The sequence below is a fragment of the Falco biarmicus genome, chromosome 15, assembly GCF_023638135.1.
Source record: "Falco biarmicus isolate bFalBia1 chromosome 15, bFalBia1.pri, whole genome shotgun sequence".
Classification (NCBI taxonomy): domain Eukaryota; kingdom Metazoa; phylum Chordata; class Aves; order Falconiformes; family Falconidae; genus Falco; species Falco biarmicus.
In genome coordinates, this window is record NC_079302.1 from 3,580,510 (window position 1) to 3,606,970 (window position 26,461).

The 26,461-nt window shown below is 56.9% G+C and overlaps 1 protein-coding gene across 10 annotated transcripts in view; it reads left to right on the plus strand.

The window, feature by feature from the left end:
• Window positions 1-6,784: 6,784 nt before the first annotated feature.
• KIAA0513 (KIAA0513 ortholog) overlaps window positions 6,785-26,461 on the plus strand; it is a 28,457-nt gene continuing 8,780 nt past the window's right edge. Inside the window, exons 1-8 of one of the 10 annotated variants that reach the window (XM_056360924.1) lie at window positions 15,125-15,692; window positions 16,900-17,114; window positions 18,276-18,334; window positions 23,498-23,992; window positions 24,835-24,934; window positions 25,376-25,449; window positions 25,599-25,669; window positions 26,234-26,441. In XM_056360924.1, the coding sequence (XP_056216899.1) occupies window positions 23,655-23,992; window positions 24,835-24,934; window positions 25,376-25,449; window positions 25,599-25,669; window positions 26,234-26,441 (791 nt within the window). In that variant the 5' untranslated portion in view covers window positions 15,125-15,692; window positions 16,900-17,114; window positions 18,276-18,334; window positions 23,498-23,654. Of the gene's footprint in view, window positions 6,926-8,904; window positions 9,067-12,218; window positions 12,468-15,124; window positions 15,693-16,899; window positions 17,115-18,275; window positions 18,335-23,497; window positions 23,993-24,834; window positions 24,935-25,375; window positions 25,450-25,598; window positions 25,670-26,233; window positions 26,442-26,461 lie in introns of those variants that run through there. The other 9 variants (XM_056360926.1, XM_056360918.1, XM_056360922.1 and 6 more) reach the window with 9 other exon arrangements.

Consider the following 26,461-nt stretch of genomic DNA (forward strand, 5'->3'; position numbering starts at 1 on the left):
GGTGAGCAACTAAACTGATCTCCCGAAGGTGTGAGGCACACACCTCATGCTGTGAATTCCCAACTCTTCCTTGTCCCTGTTTTCTGTTTTTTCTCCCTGCATCTACCCCCAGCAGGTCCTGCCTGGGGAGCCCAGCTCCCTCCCTCAGCACAGGCTGGAGCTGGCAGAACTAACGGCCTGAGCCCTGACAAGGGCCACAGCTCTCCTTTCTGCAAGGAAGCACGTGGCAATCCTGAATTTTTATGTTTTTTATTATTATTATTCTGCTTTGTCTGAAGGAGATTAGCTGGCACAAAACTAACGTGAGGGATGAGGAGGGGGAGGCTGCGCAATGGTGTAAGCCCCCTTTATGGAAGCAGGCTAGGAGTTCTATATTTCTTAACACCTTTTTTTTTTTTCAGGTTCCCCCCCCCATTCAGATTCATGTCCACCTCAGATCTGAACTGCTTTTGGCTTTGTGGTGTGAGCTCAGCTGCCCCCGAGGAGCCGTTCATCCCTGTGCGGCAGGGCTGGCGCCTGGCCGTGTGCTAGGACGTGTGGCGTGGTCCCCAGGTCGGTGCGAACAGCCCCAGCCCTGCCTTTACCGGAGGGGATGCTGTGCTTCAAGTTTTGCAACCCAATGCTGCCAGTACGTTTCTTGGCAGATCATTATTTTTGAGAACAAACCTCGGCCATGGAGCACTAAAGTACCAACGTTCAGGCATGAACTTTTCATCTGGCAATGGCTCTGCTGTAATGCTGGTAGTGAATGAAGGGCAGAGCGCGCCATTGCAGCTCCTCCCGTGCAGCCCTCTGGGAAAGTGGGACCTCTTCCATTTCCCCTTTTGGGTTTCGTTTGTTTTTTTTTGCCACCAATACCTTCCCCTAATCTTCTGCATTAATTTTCTGGTGCTAAAGGCACATCTGACACCGCTCCTTTATGCGAAGTGTTCTGTGTACGATCACAGTCGTTCAAGCCTTAGCAAGGGAAACGCATCTACTAAGCACACAGTAACTCCTACCATATGTTTGGCCTTTGAGGAGCGCAAATGCAGTTTCTCAAGTGGCAACATTGCTGAATACCTGCCACATGCACCTCCCAAGTGCTGGCTTGCAACCCTCCCTCTGCTTCCAAAGAAACTCGGAGGTGTGAGGGTTCGGTGCTGGGCAGCTTCCTACCTTGCTCCCCTTGCTCCCCTCCCGTGCCCTGGCTGAGGCGTGAGGAGGTGGGTGCCACCTGGCAGAGGTGGTCCTCAGCAGGTGCGTTCCTCCTCCCCATGGGTGATGGAGGAACCGCTTTTTCCATCTGCAAGGGGTAAAGTCCCGTGTGTCACAGTCGGTTATGGGCTGTTAACTGTGGAACAGGCAGAGAGAGGGTTGTCCCCTTAGCTGTCAGTTTAGAAACAGGCTCTGCGAGGGTAAATTTTCCTGCTCTGGGAAGACGGCTGCTGTGAACAGGCATGTCCCATGCTGGCTTGGGGACTGTTTGCAGCTGGGTCTTAGTCTCCTCTCAGGGCTGTGTCTGCTCCGCCAGAGGCCACTGCTGCTGTTTGCGGTGATGCTGCTTCTTCCTGCTTGGCTTGTTTCTGAAAACCACAAGGCTTTGTTGCCTTATTGCAGAGTCAGAGGTCTGTTGGATCCAGCCAGGACGGAAGGTGGGTCTCTGTTCTTAATGCTGCAAGTATGCGCCTGAAAATCTGTTCCCTGTGGGAGCTCAGCTCCTGGCAGCTGCCGGAGCCCTTACCCTGGGGTGAGGATGGGATGTGAGAACCGTACCGAGTTTGGCCACCCCGTCTCCCATGCAATACTGCTGCCTTTCTGCTTGATGCTTTTATTTTTGGCTGTTGGGAGACATGCTGCTGGGCAGGTCTGGAGCCTCCTGCTGACTGACTGGCCTGGCAAGCCACAGTGAGCTTGGCCCAGATGTTGCATCAGCTGATCCAGAGCATCAGCACCCCTGAGCTGTGTGAAACACCATCTTGCGCTCTGCTTCGCTCCTGCTCTCCCTGCTCCTTCGGGAACGGGCTGGAACACAGGCTTTTATTCAGCGCTGCTGGGGAGGGTTGGGGTTTTTTTACTGTTTTCTGCTTCCCAGTCATCTGTCTTACCCGGGGCTCTTTCCCTGCTGTGAGGGGAGCATCACCTGCCCTCCTCGTGCAGGAGGGGTTGGAGGGTGACAGCCCCGCACAACGCCTCCCAGGGCTGCCTTAGGGGCTGGGGTCCTGCTGCTGAGTCCAGGGACCAGGGGAACCCGGGAGAAGCCTTGCCCACCTCGCTCCTTGATCCAAGGGCTGGTGTTTCCCAGTTTCCAAGCCTTTGGAGGCACCGGAACGGGGGAACGTTGGGCTGCCCGAGCTGGGGTCTGCCCTCTCCTCCTGTGTCTCCCCTGGGCGTGCAGGCTGGAAGATGAGCACTTGGGTGGGTTTCACCCACCCCGTGCCCCAGCAGGGCTTGGCTGCTTCCTTCTGCTGCTGCTGCCGCCAAAGGGTGATTAGTGGCAAGCTCCACACGGTTAATTAAAGACGCCTGAGCTCTTTCCTTCGGTCCTTGGAGTTGCCGACCTTTGGTGTGCACGCTGCCATCCCCCCGATGTGTTCTTGCGGTAATTAACATGTGAAGGTGGTAATTAACGTGCCCGGCTCCCCGAGGCTGTGGCCGTGGCTCTGGGACCCGGCTTTAATGTCACAACGTCCCTCTCAAACCCGACCTTGGCAGTGACCCCCGCCGGGGCCCGCTGTGGCGCGCCAGGTCCGCCAGAGGGCGCCCGGAGACCGGACAGGGACACGCGTGGGACGTGGCATCCCCACGGACACTCGTGGGGCACGGGACCCCCCACGGACACTCACGAGACATGGTACCCCCGTGGACAAGGACATTTGTGGGACCAGCATCCTACAGGCACAGACACTCGTGGGACCGGCCCCGCCCGCGGATACAGGCACATGTGGCACCCCCAGCACCCTGAGACTCTTGGGACCAGGCACCTACGGGACTTAGGACCCCTGTGCCGTGCCTCAGGTGGGGACATTCAGGGGCACCCATGGGACCTGAGCACCCCAGGGGACCGGGTGGCAGGACCCCCGGGAGCCAGGCACCCCCGGGATGCTCTGCTGCTGCCCTCCATCTGCAGCCACCTGCCAAGAGGCAGCCCTGATCACCCTGCCTGCACCAGTGCCGGGGTGCAGGGGGGGGGCTAGGCGGGAGACCCATGGGCCCCGGTGTGTGGCTTTGCTAGCAGCCACACCTGGACGATGCCCACCCCAGGGAGGTGTGGGGACAGTGCTTTCTCCCACCAAACACGAGTGGGAAGGGCTGAGCCGGGTACCGAAGCGCTGACATCTCCTGGAACACAGCTCGAGGTGAAACAAAACACTGATGCGCAGGGCAGGGAGAGCGGTGGGTGATGCAGCCACTAGCCATCAGCTCCCTCGGAGTTAGTTATTCAATAAGCAGCTCGTTAGCCATCCTGACGCACTTCCTTCCCTGCCTCCTGCTCCGTCACCTTGTGTCCTGCCTCGCTCTCAAGACCGCCAGGCTGTTGGTGGCCCCAGCACCCCCCGGCACAGGCAGGGTCAGAGCTGGGGGGACGATGCTCCTGCAGGGGCTGGTGGTGCTGTAGGGGCTCATGGGCTGCTCTGGGGTCAGGCTGGGAGAAGCACAAGCTGGAGCATCTTTCCTGCTCACTCACCTTTCTCCACCTGGTCCTAAGCTACCTGCTTCCCATCAGCTTCCTCAACCTGTCACTCCGGCACCTGGGGGACAGCCCAAACCCACCTTAGTCACTTGTGAGCATTTTGTGCTGCCCAAGCAGCGAGGATGCAACTGCTTTACACGTATGTGGACGTTCAGTCCCCTCCCTCTCTCCCTTCCAGCCTTCGTGTCTCACCTCTCTTCCAAGCATTTTCGCAGTGGCTGGCTTCTCCCCGAGGCTCTTTCTGTCCTTATCCCTCACCTGACCTCCAGGAACCCTCGTTAGTCACGGGCTGGGGCAGGGCTCCCTGCTGCCTGCAGTCACCGCTCTTTCCACAAAGCCTCGTTTGACCCTGTGTCCCTCAGCCCTCGTCACCACAACACCCAAGACACAGATCAAGTGTCCTTTTGGCAGTGACCTTGTTACCTGCTCGAGTGCATTTACCCCCACCTTGCTCCCAGATATTAGGGGGGTGATTTGCAGCCAACCGCCTGACATCCCATAATCCCGGCTGAGGCAAGATCCATTATCGGTCACTGCATCAGCGGTGCTAGTGCTGCCTGGCTCTGCTTCCTGCATGTTGCTGCTAATTAAAAACAAATGAGGAGGGGATGGCTGGCAAGTGATGTGCTGGATGGCTGCGACTGATCCACTCCATTTAGGAGTTCTGTGAGCTGCTCAAATAAATAACGTGGAAATTTAATTTTCTGCCAGTCTGGAAAGGAGAGGTCTTGGATATCATTTGTGCTCTATTCTGAACATCTTGCTTGCTGTAAAGGGGAAACCTGCCCTTGCTGGGACCCTTCCCAGTGGCTCCCGCATGGATAACGCGTTTGTTTCATCCACGACCACATCTTGGCTCGGGCTGCTTCGCTAGGGAGAAGGTGCCAAATTGGCCCTTTACCATGCGGTGCCTGACACGAGGGCAGCTGGAGGCAATCACCGGCAGGGGAGAGCCTTTTCCTCTCCAAAACAAGCAGATACGGCAGCGATGGGGAAAAATACGGCTTAGAGCCTGCAGCCAGCTGGGAGCCAGGCAGCGGAGGCTGTACCCCAGCCCTCACCGCGCCGTACATACAATTCCCCTCTCCCTCTTTGTTTTCTCTAATTGCAGAGCGAGGCCTCCCAGGCACAGCCTGTTTCTCACCCCGCGCTGGTACAAAGCTCTGCGGAATGGGGCTGGGACGTGCTGACCCGGGAACGGGGAATGCAGGCTTGGAAGAGGGATGGAACCGGTTTGGGCTTCCCTGGGGAATGATGCTCGGCCGCTCAGCAAGCTGTGGCCGTGACGGTTGCTCTCCTCCCAAGTGTTTTGCCCTGGGGTGGGGGGTGAATGCTGCTCCTGGGGAGCAGAGCGGGACGGGTACCCCCACCCCAGCATCCCCGAGCCCCCCGGGGTGGGTGGAGGCATCGGGGCAGCACCGCCACAGCCAGAGCAGGGTCCTCGCTGGGGTCTCGGCAGATTTCACGTGTTTCTTTAAGCCTCTTGGGTGGGATATTGGCTTCTCCCGCTGGGCAAGGGTGTGAGTCCTCTGCAATCTCCTCTTGCAACCGTTTCCTTGCCTGCGGCTGGGTTGTTTCACATACGAGGAGGCTCGGGGAGGCAAGGTGGAATTACAACATTACAGACAAAGCCTTAATATAATCTTCCCCGCATGAACGGCATTGCAGGGGGAAGATGTGGAGAATGTTCTGAGGAGCGGGCTTCAAATGAGGCAAGCTGCGGTTCAGGATGTACACTGAATTGCTTCATCACCGCTCCTAATGGCTTAACCAACGAAATCCATATTCATAAATCAAAACAGGAGCGTGAGCGACCTCTGTTCAGCTCTGCTGCCGAGCTGTGGTGCATCCAGAAATAAGGGCAGATTATATATTGCAGGCAGCAGCTCTGTATATATCTTCTGCAGCTGCCACAACTTGGCCTTGGTATTAACTGAGCCCAAGGAGAGACGATACGATCAAATCTGTCTGTCGGCGTCTGAAGGATTAGCTGAGTCAACCAGGAAAAAGCTGAGCTAATTTATCATGCTATTTTCAGTACTGAAATGCACCCTGGACGTAATTTCACCCTCAATTACAGATCTTATAGTTCTGCAGAACATAGTTATCAAAAATATTCTTTTTCAATGCATTTAGTGTTTGGATTTCAGCGTTACAGCGGTGTGGTGGCAGCTCTGTAACCAAGGCGAGCTGATGAGATCTGGGAAGTGGAACCAGTGGAGAGAGAAAATGAATATTATCTGTTCTCTCTGGCCAAGGAAAACATGGTGCAGGGAGGAGAGCGTCACAGATGTGTTGGCAGAAGGACCTGGGGTCTCTTGCCCACCACACAGGGCTGTCACCAGCACTGGATCAGATCAGCTGCAGCTTTTTCTGTCTCCCCAAGGACACAGAATCTGCTGTTTTCCACCTCGAACCCCCTGAAGTGTCACTGGAAAGCCCAGAGCAAAGTCTGGCTCTGCCCTTCTACAGCGGTCCTTTGGGTATCTCCCCCCCAAACCAGGCTAGCACCCCCTGGGATGCCAATGCCACCCCCAAACCCTCTGGTTGCCCTGGCTGGACCCCCCCAGCATCAAAACATCCTTAAACTGGTGCCTGCTCTGCCAGGGCCACCTCCCCAGCAGCAGGCCAAGGGTGCAGCAGCCAGCCCAGGCTGGAAGCATCTCCATCTCCATCTCCATCTCCGGCTGATGCCCTTTGGCATCCACAGGCAGAGGCATTTCAGCCACCCTGACTTCACTCCCTCCGCAAATCTGGCTGTCAGTGGCCATGCCCCGTGGTGCCTGCTGCAGGCTGATGTCTTGTGTCTCTGCCGGGGAGATCTCCCAGAAAGTAAGCCATTCCCAGGGGACAAAAAAACCAAAACAGACCTCAAACCAAGATGAACTGCAAGGATTCTGCAGTTTTAACAAAAACTCTCAGTTTTACCAAAAGTTTAGCCGTTTGCTGGTGAGTTTGGCAGCCACGGAGGAGCTGGGCTTTGTAGGGATCCCTCAGGGCTGCGGGGCTGGCTGGTTTCCCAGCCCAGTGCGGGTGAAGGCAGCAGTGTGATGTGACGGAGGGGCCAAAAATAGAAACATTACCACGAATGGAGAGGAATAATACTTTTCCTGAAGCCCTGTAATAGCCTTGAGGCTGCTAACGTGGTGATAAGCAGTTGTTTGCCTGTGCTCTGGAGCAGGCGTGTTTTATCTCTTCCTTGTTCCAGCCTGGAGAAAAAGCCCGGTGATTTTGCTGCCGTGGGACCACCAGGTCTGTATTTTACTGTTTCTCTATTCCAGCAGCGCCTGGAGACCTGACTGGAATTACACGGCATGACACAGCTGGTGGCCCGGCTGTGCTCTTAGATTAGAAGCCAGAAGCAGAAGGTGCAGGAGAGGTCTGCAGCTTTTTGGAGGGATGAGCTGAGCAGATCCGATGCCTTAATTTGTGACGTTTTGTGGAACTGGGGAGTCATGGGTGCAGGTGCCCGGCCGGGGGGCTCCCCTGGAGCCATGTGAGGGGCAAGCGCAGCCGTTCCTGGTGCCGGGAGGAGGGAGTGTTTGCAGCCGCCTGTGCAAACAAGTGGCCTCAAGGAGGAAACACCATGGGCTGGGGGAAATCCCAACCTCCTTGTGCAAAGCCCAGGGCTCGAGGAGAGGATTACATCCCAGGTAAAACTGGGATTCCTTTCCCCCTCTCCTGTCCTGCCCCAGAAGTTGTGCTTTCAGGGGAGGTGACGCCAGTGTCCCGTGCAGGAGCACAGGGATGCCAGGCAGCTTCAGTGGTGCAGAGGTAGGAGAAAACCTTACTGATACCCTCCATAAAAGACTTACGTTAAATATCGAGCTAATTTTAGCTATTTTATTAGCAAGCAGCTCTGGGTGATGATGCCTATAACAGTTTAGTGGCTGGTTGCCTCTTGCAGCACCAGTGCTGAGCAGGGCTGGATGAGTTTTTTCCTTTATAAAACCCTGCAAGTGCCATCCCTTGCCTTACACCCGCCCTGAAGCGTGGCTGATAAAACCAGTGACTTCTCCCAGCTTCAGCCCATCTCCGGGAAGTGGCTGATATTAAACTTGAAACAAATTACACTGTGCATTCGAGTGTGGATGCTCAAATGCATTTTCTTTTCCTAATGACAGAGGCAGTGGGAATTGCAGCACCATTAATTTCTCCTTTTGCCTCCTGCGAGTTGTCAGCGGCTCTCCCTCTCGCCTAGTAACTACCGCATCCAAGGGGCTGGATGCTCTGCTGCAGCCCCGGCACCTTTTGTACAAGCTCGGGACTGGAAAATAACTGGAGCAGCCCGGGAAATGCTGCGGGCGACGCCGGGAGCGGTGGGAGGCAGCAGGGATGCAGGGTTTGCGGCGAGCTGTGGAGGGGCCAGCCCGGCCCTAGCACCCAGGGCTGCTGCTCCCCGCCGTGTTTCCTTCTGGTTTGTGCCTTTTGAACCTTTTTGGGGGTTCTCGCTGTTGGTGGAGGGTGGGGAGACGGCGTGACTGCCGGGCTTTAAAGCATTTCCAGCCTGGAGGAAGATCAGCTGTGCTGCCAGCTCTCAGAATGGGAAACTGCCGCTTGGAGGACAATAAAGGTTATTAAATGTCAGGGAGAAATAAAGCTGCCTTTTTTTCCTTTTTCCTTTTGGCTTTTTTTCCCCGCTGGCTGCACTGGTTTGCAGGCAATCAGTGCAGTGGAAGATGGGGACTGGGGCACCAGAGCAGCTGCCTTGGGGTGCCCATTGGCTCTGGATTTAGGAGGGGGGGTTACTCTTTGACCGTTTGGGGGTCCTGGCTATGGGTCAGGGACCTGCAGACCCAGCCTTGTGCAAGGGCAGTATTAAATGGGTGTATTCCCCTTGTGGGCACAGCCTCACGGGGTCTTGCGTGGGTTTGGGCTCACGCTCCGGGCTGTGGGATGCATCCAGCTGCCTCCGCTGCTGGCTGCTAACGTGGCTCCGACCCTTTGCCAAGTGCAGGAGCGTGGGTGACGGTGCGGGAGGCGGTGACACCGGCTTCGCTGGCCTCTGCCACACCTCCCAGCTCCGTGCCCTCGTGGCTCCGGCAGTGTGAGCACCAACAGGTCTTTCCAGTCCTGTCCACGCGCTGCCTAGGGCCACGTTTCGGCACACCGTCCCTTCCGGAGCTCCCATCGCGGCTCTCGGGGCACGTCGGCAGCGGGGCGGCACCCGCGGAGAGGGAAAAGCACCGGGTGCGTCACTGGCTTGCCTTGTTTATCTTTTATTTTGACAGTTGTAGCTTTAATTAACCACCGTAGGCTGGTAAATGCTTGCAGGCTGTGCCTGCCCCCGGACCCAGCGCACCAGGGCACGCAGGGTACCTATCGCCTTTTGCCAGACGCTTCTCGCCCGCTGAAAGGAGCAGCCTCGGGGAGCCAGCGGCTACGGGTTGAAGGTAAAAAGCAAACTGGTGCTGCAGGGCTCCCTGGGGAGTGGGCTGGGGCTGGGGCAGCCCCTCGGGGCTCCCAGAGGGTGGGCGTCTGCCTGATCCCGCCTGGCAAAGCCACTGGAATGTGCCAGGAGAAAATATTGGGTGCTGATAGGCACCCTGCGTGGCAAGAAGAAGGTGTGGGATGGCAAAAGTTGGCAAATTTGATGCAGTTTGGAAATGGGGCATTTTCTCAGAGGGTGAGCAGGATGAGCCCTAGGATCTGTGGCCAATGATCGAAGTGCAGCTCCCATGAGATCCCAAATCACGGCATCTCCCCTGCTTCCCCTCAGAGGCTCATCCATGGCACCGCTGCAATGCTTTCCCCCATATTTTCACCTTTGCCATGCCACTGCCTAGCTCTTTATTTTAACAGATGGCTGGAGTGACAATTACTGCCTCAAAAGACCATATTTATAAATTCCTTGTTGGGCTGTTATCTGGCATGTGATAGAGCTTTACACAAACAGAGCTGAGAGTCTCTGCTGGCTCTTGTAACTGGAAAGGAAATTATATTGCACAAAGTGCTTCAAGAGAGCATGACAGGTTTTGCTGCGGAAGTAGCTTTGGTGGGTGCATGTAAAATGAGTTTGGTTTGCATTGATTTGCTGCGTGTTAAGAAATAATCACCTGGGGGTAACTAGCACTGGCTGGCTGGCAGGCATCCCATCCCATCCCATCCCATCCCATCCCATCCCATCCCATCCCATCCCATCCCATCCCATCCCATCCCATCCCATCCCATCCCATCCCATCCCATCCCAAGGAGTATGCCACATTGCGGAGAGCTGCAGGCCCGTGAGGCAAAGCTGCTTTTCATGGCTCCTGGAGTTAATTTAATTGCTTTTCTCCTCTTCTTGGTTATCGTGCTCATGAATTTGGAAGCTCTTAATGCAAAACAATTAGGCTGCAGTTCCCTGGGGATGGAGTGGTTTCCTGTCTGGAAATGCTCCCTGTCCCTGCCCGCTTGCTGCTGGGCACCGTGTGCTGCTGACTGGGGAGGTCGATGGTGATGCCTGATGCTCCGGGCTGCACGGTGGGGATTGTGCTGGTGATGTTAAAGTTAAATGAGTTAAGTGATGTTGAAGTTAAATGGGAAGGACACCCAGGAGAGTGGGGAGGTCTGCGGGGAGGTTACACCTAAGCTCAGGAGAGGATGGGTGAGGTGGCCTGCTCAGGGATCCACATCTTTGTCATGATTTGGAAATAAAAGCAGGAAAACAGCATCTGGTCCTCTGCCAGCATGTTGTGCTCTCAGCATCCGCTTTGCTGGGCTTGAGTCATTCGCACCATCTTGCTGGTGACCTTCCCTTTGGCGCTGCGGCTGCCAGCATCTCCCGAGCATCCCCTGCCACATCCTGAGCTGCTCACATCCGAACGCCCCGGGGACTGCGGGGCTGCCATGGGCTCCTCTCTCCTGTGCGTGGGTCGGTGATGGTGGACCACGCTCTGCCTGGGTAAGAAGGCACTGCTGGAGGTGATACTTAACCATGGCTTGTCACCCTTTCTAGCAACTGAGCCAGGAAAAGGAGAGGGGATGTAAAACAGGAGAGCTGCGCTGGGCAGTGCTGCAGGTGTCAGCCAGCAGCATGTTTTGGGGAGGCTGGTGGAGGCACCGCAGGGTTTTGCCTGGTGTCAGGCTGCCCACGTCAGCTTTCCCTGGGAAACCCAGCAGTTTGCACAAGCTGGGGTGTATCCTGCTGTGCCGAGGTCCCTTCTGCTGCTTTGGGAGCCAGCCCACGACACTGGCAAGGTTCCTGCTGTCACCCAGCCCTGTGACACCATGATAGTGGAAAGCTGAGCTGTCGCTCGCCGGTGCAACCTTTGCACCCCCAGCAGTCCCGCGTTCGCTCCTCGCCCATCCCAGCTGCCTCGCATGGGCAGGAGGGATCAAACCCCCTGCGTTTCTCCCAGCTCCCTGGGTGGTTTGCCGTGCTCCTGTGGGCTGGTTTCCCGGGAAGGGAGAGGGCAAAGAGCAGTGCTTGGGGGAATGATTTAAGCTGCGGGTGCAGCAGGAGCTCTTCCCCAGGGCTGTCTCGCCGTGCAGCAGCGATGGTGTGCAAGCAACGCCTGCGTGGGCCCAGCTATTCCTGGGTTAAGTGTTCCATGGAGCCCAACGACTCAGGCGTGTTTGCAGGGAAAGCACAGGGAGAGGAGCCCTGCTCCTCTTGCTCGAGCTCGTGTCAGCCTGGCCATCTGCATCTCCCCGGGAAGGCTTTATAAATAGGTTCGGCTGCTTTCCTTTTCCCTGGCATAACTTTTTGGTGCTCTGCAGATTACAGGGAGGCTGAGGGTATTTATAACACCTTCGTCCTAACTTGCTGACGCTTGCCTCCCTTGCTAAGCTTTTCTAACGCACATGCTGTAGCAGATGTTTGCTAACCGAAAGGACCCCGGGGAGACACGGGGAGGCTTTTTCCTCGCTAAAGAAGTTAGCATCAAGGAGGCACGTGTCTTTGACAGCCCATAGCCAGCTCCGCTTTGCTCAGCAAAGAGGTAAGCAGCAGCTGGCGGCGCATGGCATCCCCTGATGTGGGACCTAGCTGTGGGGTGGCCCCCGGGAGGGCAAAGCATCACCCCAACCGAGCTGTGGCGGGGACCATGTGCTCTGGCACCTTCTGCTCTGCATGGATAAGGCACCAAATCGCTGCGTTTTCGGGCTTGTTTTGTAACTTGGATCCCAGCTGTGATTTACTGGGGCAAGCTGGAAGTCAGCACCAGGCTGATCCCCTCCAGCTCTTTTGCTGTGTCCAGCTAAGGCAGAGAAGCCCCTGTGTTTTAAACCACGTAAACAGCCAGCAAAGGGAAGGTGCAGAGGTTTCCCATGCCTGGGTGGCGTGCCACCACGTGATGAGCCAGCGGGGTGTGAAGTTGGGACTGCAGGCGGATCTCTGTCCTTAGATACTTCCCTAAGTGAGGAGAAGGAAGCTCTGGTGACCTCTGCATCAGAGACTCAACCAGGAATAAGGAAATGAGAGGATTTTCCCAACCGTTGTGCAAATAGGGGCGTTCAGTACAGGAGGGTCCAACTTAATGCCATAAACCAGATTGGATTAGGACGGATTTGCAGAGGGCCAGTCTGGAAGAGCGGCTTATTTAGGTTTTTAGCAGCTGTGTCACAACCATACGTGGTGTTGCAACACGCTGTTGTGTTGTATGCTCGCACTGGGGCGTTGGGTCTGAGGCCTCAGTGAGCAGCCAGGAGCTCCTGAGCTGGGCACAGGGGACATGCTGTGGGGTGGCCATAGAAAGGTGGCCTGGGCTGTGAGAGGGCACGGGAGGACACGGCTAGAAAAACACCAGGAACCTGACATCTTCCTTGTCTTGTGAGTCTGCACCAAATCCTTTAGCCCATGAGGTCGTGGAGGGTGAGTATCCTTAGGGGCATAGATGGTTTCATAGTGTTGTGGGTCTTTTTAATGTAAATTTATCGTTATGCAAGTGACTCTGTGGTGCTGAAGTGTCTTGCTGCCCCTGTCCCACTCCATGTGCTCTAGCTGTGCTCCGGGTGTGCTCACACCATGGGCTCAACCTGGCCCTGTGGTGTTTGTGTGCGGGACCTGGGCCTTGCGGCTTTTGTCAGAGCTTTTGTCTTGGTTTTCCCTGCGCTTGCTCTTCCCCCATTCCTTACAGCGGGTTTTTGCATCACATCCTTCTGTCTTCAAAACCCTGTCTCCTTTCCGGGGCTGTCGGCACCTTCCCCTGTGCCTTGTACCCAGCCCCGCTCTCCTGGGCTGCTTTTTGCTCAAGGGCGTGAATCAAAATATTGCCTAATACTTTAGTAACTTCCACAAGAGAGGTGCTTCCCCTTGTAGCTGCCAAGTAGGTGGGCATGTCACCCTCTGTTCAGTGCCGGTTCATCCTCTCTGCCTCCCTCGTGGTGCTGGAGAACTGGCCCCGGCAGATGTGAGCTTGGCTGTCTCGTGGTGCCCGCCTACTGCTGGAGTCGTGCCGGGTTGTGATCAGGGAAGGAAAATAGGCCACTTATCGTGTGCGACAGACACAGCCACCCCCAGAGCCTTTGTCTGCAAAAAGGGGAATGAAGTGATGAATATCCGCGTCAGTCCGGGGGCAGAGGCAGCTCGCCGTGTGCCAGCACTGCAGCTGGCACCCCGACGCCAGTGGGTCTGTGAGTGTCCACGGGCTCCCTGCAAACCCACCCAGGAGGGTGGCTGCAGCTGCAAGCGTGGAGAGATGGTCCTCAGCTGGCGATGGAGATGGGGAGAGGGGTCACTGTCCTAGGAGGGTGTTTTGGCGGGGCACCACCATGGAGAGGTACCCACAAGCTGCTTGGAAAGTCTCGAACATCTCATATGGGTGCAGGTGGGGTAATAACCCGGCCTGAACCTTGGTGGAGATGGGCTGCCCTGGTCCATGGCTGCTTCCAGCCGAGGTGGTGTGCCACTGCAGTCACAGGGCAGATGCTCCCAGCACGCTCAGCGAACAGCCCAGGGCCTCTCCTTTAAGGAGAATCATTAAGGTTAAGCTGAATCATTCCTGGGAGGGCTGTGAGTTACTGAAGCAGGTGGAGCAGCACAAAACTGTCCTTCTTCCATCCCAGTGCCAGAGTCTGGCTTTGGTTTGGTGCCAGGAGCATTGCCAGGGCTCCCACCTCCCCTGCTCCAGTGCAAAGCCCAGGTCCACAGCAGAAACAACACATAAAAAACATGACCTGCAAGTCGTGCCTTAAAGATCAGGCATCCACATGAAAACCAGAAAGAGCTGGCGAGGGGAAGGCAGTAAAACCCTCACCATCGGGTTATATAAAAATTGGGGATCTGGGATGTGTTTTTACATGTCACTTGCAATTTCTGAAGTCTGACTTAATTATAATAATCACCCTCAGCAAACAGTCAATTAGTAATGCTCTTGGATTTCTGCTGAGCTCAAACTTTGTGTCACAAATGCGTTGTTTCCTCTGTGGGCTGTTGCTAATGTGTGTGGGGGGCTGGCAGCATCCCCTCCATGCGGGGGCGGATGGGGTGTAGAGCAGTTTTGCACTAATTGGCACCATCTGAGCCCCCTCTATAAGGATGCTCTCACTCCTGCATGGCTCAAAAGGACTGAAAAGCCATGCAGAAGCTTTTACTCTCTTCCAAGGGTGCTCTTGTGTGGCAGCACCTGGGTTTGGCTGGGCTTTGCCGGGGATGCTGCAGTCCCCTTGGCACCGGTCCCAGCGATATTTCCCTGGGTTTATACAAAGGCCATTGCCCCACGGTATCTCCTGGGGAGGGAAGATACTGTTGTTACAGCCAAGCCTGGTTTTTGCTCGCTATGGGTAGTAGAGCAGGACCAGCTGTTGTTCTCTGGGGTGTGCTGGGTCAGTGATCACGGACTCCCTGCCCATGGGGGATGCTCTGTTACAGGAGCACAAAAGGGGCTCTGCTCTGGGCTGGTGTGATGCTGGAGCAGGGAGGATAAGCAGGACTGGGGGTGCTGTGCTGACATGGGGGGTTTCCAGCCTCCCCTTGCTGTCCCAGCATATGTGCCACTGCCTGGGCAGTGCTGTGGAGTTGGGGGGGCTGTTGCTTCCCCCAGAGCACCTTCTTCAGAGACAGCTCACGGGGTTAATGTGGGCAGTGGCTGGTCAAGTGGTAGGGTCCTTCTGGGAGGGCTGAGATGCCCTGGCAGCGGCTGGTAAGGGTGGAGCTGGAGGAGTTAGTGGCCTTATCTACCTGGTTGTTTGCTTCTCTTTGTATCAGAGATTCCCCGTTGTTGTGAGCACCCCAAAACTGTCACCCAGGCATGTAACACCCTCTTTGGGATATCCTTCCCAGAGGTCTCTCCCTCTCTCCTATCTCTTGCCACAAAACCCCTGGAACTTTTTCTCCAGCAGTGCCAGGGGACAAACTGGACTCCAGCAGCACTGCCCTCCAGGCCAGTGAATTCCCCCGAGTGCTGCCCTCATGCCACCACTCACTGCACCGGCTGCTCTCACCCATTTTCTCCTCCCCACTGGGGCTTTTCTGCCTCTGATCTAAATTGTGGGTTCCTCCTCTCCCCCAGAGTGGCTCACCTGGGAAGGAGCAGAGCAGGTAACCCGCAGTCCTTAGGGGTATGAGTGATGGGGAAGCTTAAAAACCAGCTAAAGGTGTTGGGAAGGGCTGGAGAACTCCCCTTTGATGGGGACCTCACCTAATTTTGCTTAATATTTTGGAAGTCTGTGCGTGCAGGGGCTTGGACAGGCTGTTTTGGTGGGGGAGGGGACGATGAGCTTGGCGTGAGAATCCCACCGCAAGGCAAGCGCTCCAGCCGGGGCTGCACACTCGCCCTGTGCCGCAGGAAAGGGGCTGGCGTGGCTCTCTGGAGACGTCCGCACTCGGCCGGCCGTGAAAACCGTGGCGAAATTACACAATGAGCTTTTTCCTTCCCCCTTCCTCCGAGCCGGCGCTGCAGCCAGCCAGGCTCTGCGCGCAGCCGTGCGTGCCTGCGTGGGCACCCGCGATGCGCCTGAGCTCCGGAGGGAGGGAGCGCATCGTCCCCGCGTCGCCTGCATCCGCTGCTCCCCGGTGTGCCGGCCACGCCGGAGCCAGCCTCGCCGGATGCCGCTGACCCGCTGCCGAGCCAAGGTGCGCCGAGGCTCCTGGGTGCAGGTAAAAGCAAGGGGAGGGAGGGAGGGCAGTGACGGGGGACACCAGCTCTCCTGTGACCCCGCGTGAGGACAGGCCTCGGCACGGCAGCGTGGTCCCCTCCGCTGAGGTTTAATCCATCCCTTTTCCCCATCTCACGCTGGGAGGTGATAACACTTTTTTCGTGGCCCGGCAGCCGCTGAGGCAGCACCGACTTCTCTTTAAACTCAGCTCATGGGTGGGATGAATCCATCCTCCCTGGGTAGGATGGAGGGTCCCCAGGTGCCCCCCCAAGGGTCCCCAGGGTCCATCAGCAAAAGACTTCAGCCGCGCTGCCGTGCTGGCTGCATCTTTAACCATGAACCCAGCAGCGGGGGGCTGGAGGCAGCACCTCCTGTGGGGGGAGCGGGGGGGTGGGGGGAGTGTGTTTGGGGCAGGGGAAACCCTCCTGTGCCTTTCGGGGAACCCATTTCCAAAATACAGCCTGGCCCCCAACCACCCCTAGGTGAAATTTTGCCAGGTGAAAACGGGAATTGCAAAATAAATAGCTCCATTTCGGGGCTCCGTGGGGATGTGTGTGCATGGTGGGGGGTGTGTGGAAGCTGTGCTGATGGCAAGTGTTAAAGGAGAAACTGCTGCTCGGCACAAAAGCCGTTCTTACGCAGCACAGGTCTATTCAAGAGACATTTAATTCTCTTCTAAAGTCCAGGCGGATGGGGAGCTGCCATCTGGTGTCTGATGGCAGCAGGAAGAAAGGGCTCTTTGCAAAGCGGAGCAAGTTGGGAGCTTGCTGGGCTTCAGATTGTTTGAAATGGCTCCGTTATTGAGGCTGAGCGAGCTGGCTTTGGAAAGTGACCCGTGTGGGTTAACGCTGGCTTTGGAAAGGGGAAGGATCCTGCCTGCAGCTGCCCGACCCAGCAGGCAGCAGAGCCCCTGCAGGGGGATGCTGGGGCCAGGGAAATTGCTGCAGCTGGGGAAAAGACCCAGGGGACCAACGGTGTTCACGACACCTGCCAAAAATCCTCCCCTGCACTGGGGACTGTCAGGGGCTGGGACCACCAGCCACAGGCTCTCACTCTGCTCTCCAGCTCTCCCTGTCCCAGCACAGAGCTGGGTGCTGGTTCTGGCATGCACCGAGTGCGTGCGGCCTCTGCCCTGCCTGCGCCAGCACAGCTGAGCACAGGTCTCGGCTCACAGCCTCCCCGGTATTCAGGGAATTATTTTTATTAAGTTGCAGAGGTTGTAACTTCTCCGCCTGCGAGGAGCGCCTGCAGCCGGGGGAGCAGGGCTGTGCCTTGGCAAGGACACAGCTTAAAGCCTGATAAAACGGGAAGCGTGTCTTCGCTGCCAGCGCAGGGAGCAGAGCGGATCTGCGGCAGGGACAAGCAAACTCAGCGTGGGGGAGTTCCAGCTTCCCGAAGTCCCAGGGCTTGTTTGAGCAAGGAGGTTTGTGCTTTTAAATGTTCACGGGGCGCTTTGGGAGGAAGGGTAGGTGCGGTACCTCTATATTTAGGATGGTTTGAGGGATCTGGCACTTGACGGGTCTGCATCCCGCAGCCATGACCCTGCTGCTGGGGTGTTCACGCTGAGGGAACAAGACTGACCAGTTCCCCTGGAGGAAACAGGCTGTTCCCTTACGGCACAGAGAGTTTTCCTTGGCAGAAACAAAGCTTTGCCCATGGTGCCTTTGCAGAGCCCTGCCGGGCTGGCTCAGCGCCTGCCACAGCACTTCTCACTGGTGTGGAGGTGCTTTGCCAGGATGGATCCGTAGATGCAATGGAGGTGGGTGGCTGCGTGGTGTCCCTGGGGAATGCTGGTACCAGGAGCTGCTGCAGTGGCCGCAGTGCAAGCAGCATGCACGTGTCGGACCTCACGGTCTGGCTGCCTGGGGGCTTGCAGGGACCTGGATGCACTCATGGATGTGCTGTGCACAGGGAGGATGAGATGAGTGTGGATCTCCGTGGTGGGCTGCAGTGTGGAAAAGTGCCAGCACTGAGTAATGGCACTTTGCCCTGTCCTTCCAGCAGCAACAACTCCCCATGTGCCTCCTGCATCGGGGCTGCGTCCTCTCTGGGGCAGCAGGACATTCGGTGGGAGGAGGTGGCAATACTCCGTCCCCCTTCCCGCAGGTTAGGAAGGACATGTCCCCTGACATGGCTGGGAAATGGAGACGTGGGACATATTTAAAGCACCTCTGCTGCAGAGCAAGACAAAGCCCTGTCGTGGCCAGGGCAAGATGCTGCCCATGCGCTGCGGGAGCATCTCTCCTGCCCCCGCACAGCTCCTCCAGCTCTGCACAGCAGTGGGGATGAATTCAGCCCTTGGCATGGCGTGGATGCACTGCTGGAGATCTCAGTGGAACTCGTGGCTGTGTCAGTGCCGTCCCCTCTGGGCTGCCAAGCCAAGTCCTGCAAGAATATTGTGACTTTTCCCCAAAGCAGCATCTCTAATGGGGGATGCAAATGTGCTGAACATCCCCAGGGGCTTTCAGAGCCCTTGCATTACGTGTCTGGGTGCCATGCCAGCACCCAGGGAGCAGAGGGACTGGAGGGACGTACTCTTGTAGCTACAAGAAGACAGCCAAAGGTTTCTTTGTTTTAATTACAGTTTTTAATCGCCCCTGAACGGCTCCAGGCTGGAACACCATCTCCATGTAGGACACAGATGTGAGTGTGGGTTCGAGTGCTGTCATGATGCAGGATGCTACCCACGGCCTGAGCTGATAACAAGGATTAGCTGAGTTTGTCACCCAGCTCTGGGGACGGGGTGGGCAAGTGCTCAGTGGGGGCCAAGCCCCACCACTGGGGAGCGAGCAGAGCTGGGCCACAGAATCCTGCTCCCCGCTGGGATTTCCATCACAACAAAGTGGGATTGGATTCCACTTCCCAGGCATGAATTGCTGAGGTCCTGCAGCATTCCCAAACCAGCACACCTGTAAAAAGTTTTGGGGGTAAACTCCATGCAGGGTTTAGGGATGATGGGAGAAAGCATCTCATCCTGAAATCCCTGGAAAACACTGGCTTGCCTGACAGGATCATGGCATGGGGACACACGCTGCTGGCACAGGGAAAGGGCTGCTGTTGTAGGGGTCTTGGTGGGACGATGGGGTCTCTGGTGCTGCTGGGAGGGACAGTTTTGGGTCTACCATGTCAGGCCACTCATCTTGCAGAGTAATAACAGTTCTTAGAGTGGAGCCAAGGCTCTTGCTTGGGGGAGAGCATCACGCCCTTCGTGCATTGCTTGCAGCAGCGCTGGCAGCTGCACAGGAGCACAGAGGGTCCCTGAAGGCTGTGCTCAAAGCTGGGCTGCGTCGTGTCCTTTATCATTGCTGTTCTCTGGTCTTGGTCCTGTGGGTGTCAGTTCAGCATCACTTGGAGAGGCTTTGGGAGTGATTATTTTTTGCCCCTGTGTGTCGTTTCCCCAGGCTTTGCAAGGAGAAGGAGTTCAACTGCAAACCTAGATTAGGTGGTCCTGTCCCCTGGAAAGGATGCGCTGGGACCAGGGTGGGAGGAGGATGGCAGAGATGCGACGTTCCTCTGAAACAGAGCAGAAAAGAGGTCCTCCCTCATCCCCAGCTCCGTTGCTTTGCATCCCAGCTCCTTTGTCCTCTGTTCTTCTCCCAGCACTGGGTTTAAACACCCTGTGGGTCCCTTCTGGCTTTGCACATGCCTGTCTCAGGGCAGAGCCACGCAACCTCTCCCATTCCTCCCTGCCAAATTCCTCAGGGCATTGATCCACCTGCAGCCCTGGGGCTTGACCTGCACAAACCAACTTGGTTTCGTTCATCTCCAGGTCCCAGTAGCATTGTTACCCTGAGTACCCAGGCACATGTGTCCCATACCACCCACAGTTCTCTCAGTGCCCACGTCAGCAGGTTCTGCCCCCTCCTTAGGTAGCTGAGACATCGCAGGGGCTGATGCAGGTGGAGGAAGCAGCAAAACTGGGCAGTTCCTCGGTTAGATGGGCCAGAAATGCTGGTTTCAGAGGCAGATCTTGGAGGAAAGCCACTTGCGCATGTATGTGCAGCTATAGGTGCATCATTCAGACCTACCCCAGCATTTCTCTTTAGTACAAAACAGGCCTTTTCCAAAGTTTCAGGGCACCACGATTTTCCTGTGGCGTTTCCATGTGTGGCTCCAGCCACCTCTTTCTTCACTAATGAAATTCCCTGGCTAGTGCCTCTGGTGGGAAGATGCCACGCCAGCTGCCTGTGGGGAACACAGATATGCTGGAAGATGCTTGCTTGCAAGAAAGCCCACAGTCAGCTACGCTCTGCCTTGTCTGTTGGGTTGAGCTTCATGGTTAAAGTCAGCCCAGGAGCTGGAGGACCCAAAATATTCTGAAGCTCATGATGGTGCTGAAGCTCATGATGTCGTAGTAAGGCTCCCGAGCAGCCAAAAAGCCCCTTTTTATTCCAGAGCCCTTGTTTGATCTCAGAATTGACCCAGCAGTGGCAAGGCAGGAGCGGGATCCCCTGGGCTGTGCCTGGGCAGTGGGGGGATGTGCTGGTCTCCACGTGTGGATGGAGCTGAGTGCTCAGGCTGCAGGAGCTGAGGTTCCTCGTTTGCACTTTGGCTGTTCCTTTCCTGCTTTTGTTCTGCTGGAGTGATGATAGGGCTGTGGAGTGGGTACGGGGCTGAGTTTGAGGCTTGTTTTGTTTTTTGAGGTTCTTCTGGGTTCTGTGCTGAGAACTCAACAACCTTGAGGCTGTGGAGACGCCTGGGCACCCACAGCAGCTGCCAGCACCTTGAAACACCTTCCGTGGCCTTCGCTCAAGGGCAAGGCTTTATCTCGGGCTGGTCAGTGAGTGCTTAAATCCTTTCTGGCCCTTTGTGAGTAGAAAGCACTTACTCACGCTGCCCGCAGCCCTGGCCAGGTTTCTGCTGAGCTTGCAACACTCATACCCACTGCCAGTCCTGGGGTCTCGCTCAGCCTGCACCCCAAGCCCTCTCTCATGCCGTGGGATGTGCCTACATGGAGAAGGGCATGAGGGATGCCAGGAAAACACAGTTCAGCGTGGTTCAGAGCAGTTGTTGGGGAAGCGGTGTGTGCTGAGGGCTGTGGGTGAGCTCCTGCAGTGCTGCCCGGAGGGGACAGGGCTGGGCAGGGGCTGGGCAGGCAGCGATGCCATCTGCTTGCTGCCTGCTGTGCACATCTGGCAGCGAGCTCGGGGATGCCTCTCTGTCCCCTCCTGGGCACAGGCATCGCCTGAAGCAGAGCCAGGGGCCACCTTTCCCCCAGCGCAGTCCTGTGATGTCTAGAGAAATATGTTGTCCTGGATGTGGCCGTCTCTTCCCTGTGCCACTGGTGTGCTGATGCTGGGTTTCTGGGGCAGGACAGACCTGCCCAGAGCTAGAGCTGATGCCAGAGTGATGCATCTTCATTTATATTTGTTTTCTAGAGCTGGAACTCCCTAATCTTGGCTCTATCTTGCTCCTAAGCAGCGTGTTGCTTGAGGCAGCTTCTGCAAAGCTCTCTGCTCAGCCGTGCAGAGGGTGGGTGGCAGCCCAAGGGCAGGCTGGCCATGGGAGGGGGCTGATCAGCAGCTCTGGGTCAGGCTGTGCCCCCTCCATTTGCAAAGTACTAGTGCAGAAATGCTGTCATCTCCCCCAGCCACCTAGTGGGAGCAATTCTGATTGGGATGGATATTTATAAGGGTGACCACCTGGTAGAGGAATTTCTCAATTTCTTTACAGGCTGCATGTGGAAGGGGGCAGCTGGGACTGCCACAAGCCAAGGAGTGCCCAGCTCACAGCTTACCTGCATGAAATCTTTTTGCACGGGACTGTGTTCAGTGTCACATCCGTGCAGCGCCTGTCATTTGGGCAGGTGGATTTGTTGTCCCCACCAATTCCCTTCCACTGAGCGCTGAACTGAGAAAATATTCTCAAAAAGCTCTTTTGAGCTCAAAAAGCTCAAAAATCTGCTGCCTTCTGCTTCCAGGTGTGCTCCTGCAACAGGGTGCACGGGGGAAAAGCAAGGTGCAGCTTAGGGAGGGAGGCACGTGCTGCCAAGCATGGCTGCGTGAAGGTCCATCATGTGCACCCTGGCCTGCCTCCCCTTAAAATACAGCCTGGGATGCTCAGAAATGAGCTTGCGCTGCCGGAGGCAGCTCTGAGCCCAGATCTGCAGGTGCTGGAGGGGCTGGCGGAGGAGGTCCCCGCTCCATCAGTGCAAAAAGGGACTTTGCAGCTGCCTTGGGTGTGGGAAGGGCCGGGGGCGGATGGATGAAGCGCAGCGTGGTCCCCACAGCTGGCTGGCTCCCCGCGGGCACGCCACCAGTCCCTCCAGTGCCGCAGCCTCTCGGCTGCTCCTCTCCTCCCCACAGCCGGTGCTCTCGGAGGCTCCCCGGCTGCAGCAGCATCCTTGCGGCTCTGCCAGGACCCAGGTTCCAGCATGTGCTGGGGGAGAGTGGGGCTCAGTGCAAGGAAGGGGGGAAAGCGGGGTGCCAGCAGAGGGAGGAGGTGACCGCTTGGTGTTGGGTGCATGTGGGTGCATGAGTTTTTGCCACCCGAGGTGACTTTCCTTTCTGTCCCAGTTGTCTCTCAGCCCTGGGGACCTGGGTGACACGGGCTTTTCCCAGCCAGGGTGATGGGCTGCCTAGTGCTCAGGGAGGGTGCAGTGTTGTGCTTCCCTCTCTGTCCCATGGGTCCCAGCACCCTGCTGGCCCAAGGGGGGCGTGGGGAGGAGGAGGGCACCGCTGGGAGAGCAGCTCCTGCTGCAGCCTGTGGGTTATTTTCTGAGCCTCTGAGCTAGGAGATTATGCTCTGCTTGGTGAAACATTTCAGATTGGGCTTCATTTTGAAGGCCTTTTCATCTGAGGAACTGGACGTTGGTCCTTTGGGGTATGCTAGTCTTTGAGCTGAAAGAAATTGTGGGTTTTTTGTTTCTCTGGGGGTGGTTGCTTGTGCCCTGGGATCAGTCACCTCAAAGGCAGTGGGGCCATGGCAGTGCCATCGAGCTGCCCTGGGCTTGTCACTGCTTTACCTGTGCTGCTGTCCCTGCGTTGGCTCTGTGCCTGGCTGCTGCAGTGGGGCCGCTTGTACCGGGCTTGCTTCTCAGCAGGCATTGCTGGCCACCTCCCAGGGCAGCAACACGTTTGCTGAGGACATGAGTGACCCTGTGATCGAGGCAGTTCAGGGCAGCCCCTTCGTTGCCTTTTGCTGCACAGCAGCTGCTGCGGGACTGCCTGGGATGTGTGTGCACTAGAGCATCGCGGTCCATCACCAGCCAGTGCTCCCTGTGCTCGATTAATTAATCTAATTGCAGTTCAGAGCCCTATGTCCACATGCCGTTACAGTTTCTGCAGCCCCTCTCCATTCCCATTTTAAGTCAGTGCACATTTAAAGCTGGGATGCTCCACCCCAGAGATAGTCCCATTTCCAAATGGGGTCAGGCACACCCGTGAGCAGAGAGGAGGGAAGGGGAGAGGAGGATGCTTCTCCAGGGCTGCCTTGGAAAATCTCCAGTGTGTTTGCCAGCTGCTGGCTCATGCCAACCCAGTTTTGCCCGTCAGGCTGTGAGATGTCATATCCCAAATGTGACATATGGAGCTTGAGCTCAAATTGTCTCTTTTCTGGGCTAAAGGATGAAACCCCCTCTTGAACAGTGCAGAAAGCACACAGGCACTGCATGGCTTTTCTTATTCACGTGGCTGATGGAGAGCAGCCACCTCTGTTTGCCTACTGTGTCCCTGTCCTGTCCCTCTCCGCTGCTGATGAGCATCCTGGAGACATCATAGGTGATGGTCTATGCTCTCCTTGCCCAAGGTCCGTGGTGGCAGTTCCCTGCATCTCTGTCCTCACTCTTGTCCTCCCCTTGTCTTTTAGATGTCCTGCGGTAACCTGTCCCCCCACAGAAGGGTCTGCCTGCCTTAGCCAGCCTGTCCTCCCAGGCATCCTGCCAGCGATGGCCTTGGCGCCCCAGTGAAGGGTGAAAGGAAGAGGAGCGAGTCCCCCCAACACCGCCACATCCCCCAGGAGAGCCATGGAGGCCCCCCTGGACGTGCCTGTAGGGAACCTCATTGACTTTGATGCTGAAACACCCACCTGCATCCCCTCGGAGCCCTCCCCTCCCGCTGCTCCCAGTGGCAATGGGCACCTGGGGGACACAGGGGACATGGCTGGGGAAGAGAGTGATGCCACTGAGTCGGCGGACAGTGAGAATGACATGGGTGACTCTCCCAGGCACTGGGGTGGCTACCGCCGCTCCTCCTCCAACGAGTCCTTCTCCTCCAGCCAGAGCACTGAGTCAGCCCAGGACGAGGCGACGGCCGAGCGCCGGGAGTTCATGCGGCACTACGTGGAGAAGATCTTCACCGGGGGGTGAGTGAGCGGGGCCAGCAAGTGCTGCTGAGCCTGCTGCCAGGGGACATCCCGCGGGATGGGATCTGGCTGCTTTCCCACTCCGGGAGCATCGGTTTGTGTCCTTCCCCATGCTTGGCTAATGCAGCTTGTTGCTCCCGGCCATAACACGGCGTCAGAGCTAAGCGGGGCGATGTGGGCTCTGACTTATGCCCCTCTCTTGGGCATATCCCGGCTCACCTTTCACCCCCAGCTCCCCTCCCTTCTTTCTCTCCTTTCCCATGCAGGGGCTCACCATGCCGAGGGTCTCGCTGTGCTGAGGGTCTCCAGCTCCTCTCTCTTACTGGGCATCTCTGCTGACGCTCGTGCAAATGCCAGCAGCTCACACGTGCCCCAGGGCCCTGCGGCAGCCCCTGGCACTCCCCCCCTAGCCCTGCATCCCTCCCCCAGCTCCCATTGCTGAGGTCTCCGCAATGCTGTGGCTTGGCGTGTCAAGCAGGATTGAGCAAACTGAGCGTGATGAGCAGCAACAGGGGCTGGTTTTGCTCTGGGGCAGAGCGCCTGTCTTTGGAGCTCAGTTTCTGCTCAGGCTGTCCTTGGCTCTTCCCTTCTCCCTCTGCCTTTGGTTCCCTGCCCCCCTCCCCTCCGGGAGGAACAAAAGAGCAGCGTAAGCCGTGAGCCGAGGGATGACAGAATGGATGCTCCCCTTCCCCTCTTGCTCTGCTCCCTCCCAGCATCACAGCACAGGGATGCTGCCACCGAGATGGATGACGTGGGTGAGCTGAGCCATGCTGGCTGGATGGGGGATGCTGGCCACATCTTCAGCTTTAACGATGTTTTTTTTTTCTTTTTCCACGTTTCAGAGAGGATTTGGACCAAGAAGAGAAGGCCAGGTTTGGTGAGCTCTGCAGCAGTGAGAACGGGAAGGGCAGGGAGTGGTTCGCAAGATATGTGAGCGCCCAGGTAAGGGGAGAGATGGGTGAAGGAGCAGTGATCTGGCACCAGGGGCTTTGAAACAGCCTGGGCAGGAGGCTCAGGCCAGGGGAATATAGAAATACCCCAAAGCAGTATTTTTGGAGGGCAGGAACTCAGGGAAAGGGAGGAACTTCAGTACAGGGAGATACAGAAGTGAATAAATGCACCTTGAGGCAGTTATGTGCATGCTTGTTGCAGTGTGTGGGAGAAGTCACCTCTTTTACCTATTGGCGCTCAGACATGCCCTATTCCCTAGAAAAACAATTCAGAGAGGCAAACCACTGTCTCCGAGAGGGAGGCCCAGCTGCCTGTGCTCTCTGCCCACCTCCTTGTGGCCAGGGGTCCTGGGGGGGCTGGAGTTGTTCTTGCTGCTTGCAGCAGCCAGCTGCTCCGCAGAGCTGTGCTAAACCCTGGGCTTTGTGCCTGCAGCGCTGCAACTCCAAGTGCGTCTCGGAGCAGACCTTCTACCGCCTGATGCAGTCGTTCGCCCTCGTGCTCTTTGAGTAAGTTGTGGCGGGGGGTGGTTCTGTGGCTTTGTTGCAGTCACCAGAAGCCCCTGAGATCAGAGCCATGGCTCAAGGAGGGGCAGCAACACGAGGTTGCTGTGGTTGCCATCGTTGGGTGCCTTCACCGAATCCTCCCTCCATGTCAGATGTCACCAGATGGATGACTTCAGCCCTGCCAAGAACCTCATGACCATGTGTTTCACCTACTACTACGTGGGTAAGAGTCACCTGCACCCTCGGGCTTTGCTTGTGCTGGAGACCAGTGGCGGTGTGCCCTGTGTGTGGGAAGGGTGACGGAGGGGTACCCAAGCTTGGCTTTTTCTGGCTGACTCCGATACTGAGCAGAAAAGAGCCTCCATGGCCAAGAAGCTGTGCAAACCTGTTGGAGACCCTCACTGGGGTGGCAGCTCACGCTGATGCTGGTTTGTCATTGCTTTTAGCCATTGATGTTTGTATGTGGCAATGCCCAGATGTTCCCTGACCCTGGGGATGCGATGTGAATGCCCCAGCCCAGAAGCACCTTGGCTTACTGCTGGGTGTGTGGTGGTCACTCCTCCACAGAGGACTGGATTTTCTATCCAAAATGGGGGGGGGGGGGGGGGGGGGGGGGGCGGGGGAGGAGGATAAAGACCTACAGGAATTGGGATGGGATGGGGTCTGAGCCGTTTCCATTTGGCTCCTGGTCTCTGTGGTGCATCTTGTAGCTGGGAGCAAGTTCCCCAGGAACTGGCAGCACCCAGGACCCATGGGGCCAACTGAGCTCCTGATATGTTGCCTGCAGGCAAGCCCCACGCACTGCCCTTGGAGGCCAAGGAGAAGCCCATGGGCAGCATCGACTCATACTTGAAGTCGGCAAACAGCTGGCTGGCCGAGAAGAAGGACATCGCGGAGCGGCTGCTGAAAAACACATCGGCCAAGACGGAGAACGTCAAGGGCTTCTTTGGGGGCCTGGAAACCAAACTGAAGGGTCCTACCACCAAAAAGAGCGAGTGGGTACCACTCTGTTGGG